At 33.6% G+C, this 7,500-nt stretch overlaps 1 protein-coding gene across 1 annotated transcript in view; it reads right to left on the bottom strand.

Annotated features, from left to right (window-relative positions):
* LOC137625672 (serine protease 33-like) overlaps positions 1 to 3,972 on the bottom strand; it is a 29,883-nt gene extending 25,911 nt beyond the window's left edge. The window contains exons 1-3 of the mRNA XM_068356582.1: positions 3,900 to 3,972; positions 2,325 to 2,496; positions 238 to 497 (exon numbers count right to left, since the gene is read on the bottom strand). Of these exons, the coding sequence (XP_068212683.1) occupies positions 238 to 497; positions 2,325 to 2,496; positions 3,900 to 3,972 (505 nt within the window). The remainder of the gene's footprint in view (positions 1 to 237; positions 498 to 2,324; positions 2,497 to 3,899) is intronic.
* Positions 3,973 to 7,500: the final 3,528 nt, after the last annotated feature.

The raw sequence follows: 7,500 nt of genomic DNA, 5'->3' as shown, positions 1-7,500 counted from the left end.
AAACTATAAAAACTTGAAATGAAAACAAGATTAAGAGAAATAAGCTAGAATAGTGTGGCTAAGTGTACCATCAAGCAAGTGAACTCTACCCCAAGACAGTGGAAGACCATGGCACAGAGGCTATGGCACTACCCTAGACTGGTTGGATTTTGGAATGTCCTTCTCCTCCCAAAAAAAGCTACTTAAAAGACCTAAAGAGTCTCTTCTATAAGAACATTTTCATATCAATCTCCATACCTTCCGAGACGGATCCCCAGCCTGTTGTCACAGCTACAGAGCCACTGTAGTTTTTGGAAGAGTCTGGCAAACAAACCGGCTTCACTCGATCAGTGAGATTTACAGGATTTATAGGAAACCCAACGAAGTCGAATTCCTTTGATGTTTTATTAAACTCAGTCACCCAAGGCAAATCTGGAACGGGTACTCTCTGCTGAAATTCTGTTGGATTATTGAGGTCATGAGCCCCAAAAAGAACATCCACGTCACTACCGTTGATCCTGAGAAAATAAACGACGACTGCGTGTCAAAGCGTGAAAATATCAAGTCAATATGTTCTAACAAGAAATAAGGTTACCTACATGACGTAGCATTCCTGAAGATTGGCATTGAAAAGTCGATTGACTTCAAATCATTGTCAATCTCAACATATCTCATTTTCCAAATCTTAGTTTCCAGTCTTCGACAAATGTTTTGAATAATTATGACATCTCATTAAAAGATTCAAGTACCATATATATATATATGTATATATATATATATATATATATATATATATATATATATATGTATATATATATATATACATATATATATATATATATATATATATACATATATATATATATATATATATATATATATATATGTATATATATACATATATATATATATACATATATACATATATATACATATATGTATATATACACACACACACACATATATATATATATATATATATATATATATATATATATATATATTATACTTATCAAGATCTTAATCAAAGTGACTTGAAAACAGATTTTGGTAATTCCATGAATTAAGGAAGGAAGGAAGCCCCGTATTCAAATTTCCTTAGAATAACTGAATGAAAGAAAAAAAAACTATCAAAACTATTGAAAACACAAATTAAATAGAATTTGGCAACTCAGTCTAATGTAGGAGGCATCTTATAAAACCTTTCCATTTTGTTTCCTGAAATGCTAATTATTCTCGACGAATATTCATGTCACTCTGATTTTGATAGAAATATTGCTAGTTTTTAATTGATTGAAGAATCTGTACCACAATTGGATAGACATTGCACGATTCAACCCAATGACTAATCGTGGAGCGGCTGGCTGCTTAATTAACAAAACAAAATGGTCTGAATCGTCGTTACCAAACCAGTTAGACGATCAAACCTGAAACAGTTGAGATTTTGGTCTAATTGCACTAAGGTCTAAATGATAAAAAATCCAATAGAATTTTTGTTTCTGATAAGTATTTCGTCTAATAGGAAGACACAACATATATTTAACATGCCTGTCCACCCTCCCTCTCCCCCTTTTCGCTTAAGAATAATGACTATGACCTTGACCTTTGACTTTAACATGTATTAACTGGCGTGGATTTTCATACACTCCAATGTGAACCAAGTTTGAAGTCTCTGTGACAACGATGTCCAAACTTCTGGCTGATTACGCGAATTGGACATTTTGCTTGACCGTGACCTTGACCTTTGACATTGACCTTCCAAAAATTAATCATTTTCAGCTTTTTACATAACAGTTAATGCTCTCAAGTTTCATTACTCTACGATTAAAAGTGTGACCAGAAAGCTGTTCACAAACACAATAACACACACACACACACACACACACAAAGGAGGTAAAACATGACCTTGGTGGAGTTCCAAAGGAAGGCAATAAAATAATATTTGTGTTCAGACTTCTTGAATCATTATGAAATGACAAATAAGACTTGAGAAGGTTTTCACTTCTAATGATAACTGCAGCCTTTAAACATTGCTTAATACTATTGTTTTTATTTCTATTAAAGTTTATGAGCTGTTACAGATTGAATCCATATAGCTGAGAGTTAAGTCAAAGTTTTATTCCGTTTATATAACGCTCGTAAGTTTTTTTTTACATCCTCTTTAAGAGGAGAGCAAATATTGCCAAGATACGAGATATTGTGAGGAATCAGAGAGAGAGAGAGAGAGAGAGAGAGAGAGAGAGAGAGAGAGAGAGAGAGAGAGAGAGAGAGAGGGAGAGAGAAGTGTATTTTTTATTATGTTGAAAACCTTCCATTTATTCGCTAGAATACACTAAGTTTCTTACTTGACTATGCAGGAGGAAGTCGTGACAATAAACTTATCGGCCAACAGAACTGCGCCACAGATGACGTCATTGGTTCCATTATGGACGAAGGCTGCTTGCCAGGGGTACTCGTTCACCTCGGTCTCCACTCCTCCAACGATGCGGCTGACACGGTTCACAGTGCCACAATTTCCTATAGGAAGCACAAGAGGAGAGGAAGGAAATCACACGGTTCACAGTGCCACAATTTCCTATAGGAAGCACAAGAGGAGAGGAAGGAAATCACACGGTTCACAGTGCCACAATTTCCTATAGGAAGCACAAGAGGAGAGGAAGGAAATCACACGGTTCACAGTGCCACAATTTCCTATAGGAAGCACAAGAGGAGAGGAAGGAAATCACACGGTTCACAGTGCCACAATTTCCTATAGGAAGCACAAGAGGAGAGGAAGGAAATCACACGGTTCACAGTGCCACAATTTCCTATAGGAAGCACAAGAGGAGAGGAAGGAAATCACACGGTTCACAGTGCCACAATTTCCTATAGGAAGCACAAGAGGAGAGGAAGGAAATCACACGGTTCACAGTGCCACAATTTCCTATAGGAAGCACAAGAGGAGAGGAAGGAAATCACACGGTTCACAGTGCCACAATTTCCTATAGGAAGCACAAGAGGAGAGGAAGGAAATCACACGGTTCACAGTGCCACAATTTCCTATAGGAAGCACAAGAGGAGAGGAAGGAAATCACACGGTTCACAGTGCCACAATTTCCTATAGGAAGCACAAGAGGAGAGGAAGGAAATCACACGGTTCACAGTGCCACAATTTCCTATAGGAAGCACAAGAGGAGAGGAAGGAAATCACACGGTTCACAGTGCCACAATTTCCTATAGGAAGCACAAGAGGAGAGGAAGGAAATCACACGGTTCACAGTGCCACAATTTCCTATAGGAAGCACAAGAGGAGAGGAAGGAAATCACACGGTTCACAGTGCCACAATTTCCTATAGGAAGCACAAGAGAAGAGGAAGGAAATCACACGGTTCACAGTGCCACAATTTCCTATAGGAAGCACAAGAGGAGAGGAAGGAAATCACACGGTTCACAGTGCCACAATTTCCTATAGGAAGCACAAGAGGAGAGGAAGGAAATCACACGGTTCACAGTGCCACAATTTCCTATAGGAAGCACAAGAGGAGAGGAAGGAAATCACACGGTTCACAGTGCCACAATTTCCTATAGGAAGCACAAGAGAAGAGGAAGAAGAATTTTGCCTATCGTTACTTTATCTTTTGTATCATCAACAAAACTATTGATTAAAAATTCATCATTACAAAAAAAATCTTGCAAACAAACACTTGACTTACTGCATGGTGCTGCTCATGTTGAAGTTCCAGACATCGTCGTTGTTGATGTTATGAAATAAAAGATGGTTTTAAAATAGATAATATTTCACTCTCTTGAAAATAGGATTCTTTGAAAGGTTTGAGAAAACCGAATAAATCTTAGCGACTCTAAATAATAGTATCTGCTAAAAGGTAATACGAAGTTTGTATATCCATTCAATGTTGTAAAATGAAAATCTTCCATTTTACCTGAAGCAGTGACAGTACAGGAGAAGCCCTTCCTCCTTATTTGACTGCTGCTGGTTCTGAAGTAAACCTTCATGTTGTTATCGTCGATTGTTTTTGTGAGTTTGGACCGTCTTCTGCAGAACCTTGAGATTTGAGAAAACAAATCAGGTTCTCGTACATAGGCTATGACACATCGCTAACTTACTATAATCATATTTATTTCACACTCCAACAGAAAAACATTTTTTTTTTGGTGTATAAAATTGGTGTATTTTTGTGATTTAATGTTGTAACTGTTCTATTCTAATATTTCTTTACTTCTCCTATTTTTTCTGGATATTTTATAAGACGAGTTCATTGTAATGAAATTTTTTTACATATTCTTGCAGTGTGAAAAGAGTATCACCGTTATCAAAAGGGTTACTATTATCATCATCATCATCATTATTATTATTACTATCATTATTATTATTATTATTATTATTATTATTATTATTATTATTATTATTAGCTAAGCTAGAACCTTAGTCAGAAAAGCAGGATGCTATAAGCTCAAGGGTTCCAACAGGGAAAAATAGGCCAGGGAAGAAAGGAAATAAATGAATTATAAGAGAATTAATGAAAAATAGAAATAAATCTATCACATATAAACTGTAAAACCTTAAAAAGAAATATAAGAGGAAGAGAAATAAGATGAAACAGATTTTGAAACTGATCAAGGTTATCAATGCCTTTTGTTTATGATTTATATTATTGAAAGTGAAAACTTTCTAAACAAAAGGATATGTTCTCTTATAATTAATCTGTATTCTCCTTATTCTTTATCATCTTTTGAGTGTCTGATGTTAGAGGAAATATAACGAGAGAGTTGTACAAAAATCATTAAATGTTTTCATTTCCCAAGATAAAGATAATACTTTTAGAGTTCAATGGGTGATCAAAATTGCACCAACTGTAGTAAGGCCTACGAAATTCATATGATAAATTCACCTCTAACATAGTTGTAATGAAAAGCAGTAGTAGAAAAACAATCGGTTATGATAACATTGTTACTTCAGCTTACTAATTACCTTTCACTGTAGCCCCCACCAGTAATTCTGAGGGAGGACTGTTTGCAGGCTCTCAGTTGGAACAGGCCACACGAAATGGTCAGCGTCGAGTTAGAATCAATTGTCTGAAAAAGGTCTTCAAATGAAAGGACCTGCCACAAATTTAGTATTCACCAGTACACACACACACACACACACACACACACACATATATATATATATATATATATATATATATATATATATATATATATATATATATATATATATATTTATATATATATATATATATATATATACAAATATATATGTATATATATATATATATATATATATATATATATATATATATATATATATATATATATATATATATATTTATATATATATATAAATAAATATATATATATATATATATATATATATATATATATATATATATATATATAATAGACAATGTCTTAGTAGCGTCTGAAAAACGAGGATAGTTTCTCTCCGGAAGAACTGTCCTGCAAATAATTTTCAGGATAGCAGCAGAAATACATTTAATTATTTTGTTCGACACCAAACAATAAATGGAGAGAAGTAAATGTATTTCTTCTGTTATCCTGAAAATTATCTGCAGGACAGTCCCTCCGGAGAGAAACTATCTTCGTTTTTCAGACGCCACTAAGACATTGTCTATTATATATATATATATATATATATATATATATATATATATATATATAAATATATATATATATATATATATGTATATATATAATGAATTAATGGTGTCTTGGTGGCGTTCATAAATCAAAAATAGTTTCTCTGGGGAAAGCTTGTCCTCCAGATAGTTTTCAGAATAACAGGGAAACGTTTTTCAGTTTCTTCATTTATGACTTGATATCGACACTTGTTTCGAATCACTTGGTGACTTTTCTTCAGGACTGCATTGGTTGGGTGATCGAATTACACTTTAACATGAAGGGTGTGGGGGTGAGAATTCTCATACAAAAGTATTTAGAAACTCTGAAACTAATTAGTTTAAATTGATAAAGGAAAACTTTAGATTCTTTGAAATACGAGTATATATATATATATATATATAGAGAGAGAGAGAGAGAGAGAGAGAGAGAGAGAGAGAGAGAGAGAGAGAGAGAGAGAGAGAGAGAGAGAGAGAGAGAGAACAAGTTTCCCCTTCTTCAACACGCCAAAAATACTGAAGAAGAAAACCTGTGATGTATCAACTTGCATCAGTTTGAATCAACGGAGAAAACTAGAGTTTACTTCTGCCCGTGACTAAATTTATAAAGATTTAGAGACAACACTCTATTATAAATCAAAGCTTTAAGGATGGAAAGGATTATCTTTGTCAATGGCAATAATAATTGTATCAAACAACAGACATTTTGTTCGAGCAAACCTCAAAAGTCCATCGGCAGTCTTCCTTCTTACGATATTTGCCATTGAGCCTCTTCGATTTGATAGCGACACTCTAGCCTCTGTCCAGTCTGTGTGTTTGACCACACTTGACATAATTGCTTTCTGCAAACAAAGAATTCACAGTAAGACAGTATAAGTTAAAAAGGTGAAATTACAAAAATACATTTAAAATCATTATTATTATTATTATTATTATTATTATTATTATTATTATTATTATTATTATTATTATCATTATTACTTCAAAGGCTACAATCATAGTTGAAAAAGCTGGATGCTATAAGCCCAAGGGTTCCAACAGGGAAAATAGCCCCGTGAGGAAAGGAAATGAGGAAAAATGAAATAAGAACAATAAAACATTAAGATAGATATTTCCTATATGAACTATAAAAACTTAGAAAAAAAACAAGAAGAGAAATAAAATAGAATAGTGTGGGTGAGTGTATCCTCAAGCAAAAGAACTCTAACCCAAGAGAGTGGAAGACCATGGTACAAAGGCTATGGCACCTCCCAAGACTAGAGAACAATGGTTTGATTTTGGAGTGTCCTTCTCCTAGAAGAGCTTCTTACTATAGCTAAAGAGTCTCTTCTATCCTTACCAAGAGGAAAGAAGCCACTGAACAATTAAAGTGCAGTAGTTAACCCTTTGAAAAAAAGTGGAATTGTTTTCAACATATTAAATTCGTAATACTAAAAGTAACGAATTTTTCTCACAGTAAAAATGATATAATTATGCAGGATAAATCTTATGAAAACGTTCATAAGTACCTTGTTCATCATTTAGCTGTTCAAGATTTCTTGGCTCGTGAATCCACTGGGGTTGAACTGAAGAACCATCTTCGAATAATGGATCCAAGAGCAATCTGAAATAAGGAAATCATGGAATCAAATCAAATAGAAACATATTTCTAATCTAGATTGCATACAGATCCTTTTTCTGTCCTGTCAATCTTGAATTTCAATATTATAGAACTAATCTAAAACATATTTTTCTTTTGGAAAAAAAAATCCAGTTTAGTTTTTATTTTTAGCCTTAATTTTTTCCTAATGTATTCTTCCTATTGTTTATTTTTTTTACTATTAATGTTTATATTGTATCGTCAAGACATGTTAGGAAGAGGTGATGTTATTATTATTATTATTAT

This window comes from Palaemon carinicauda, chromosome 32 (genome assembly GCF_036898095.1).
Source record: "Palaemon carinicauda isolate YSFRI2023 chromosome 32, ASM3689809v2, whole genome shotgun sequence".
In the NCBI taxonomy this organism is placed as follows: Eukaryota; Metazoa; Arthropoda; class Malacostraca; order Decapoda; family Palaemonidae; genus Palaemon; species Palaemon carinicauda.
The sequence above is the reverse complement of the archived record's forward strand: the minus strand, read 5'-3'. Positions and strand labels throughout refer to the sequence as shown.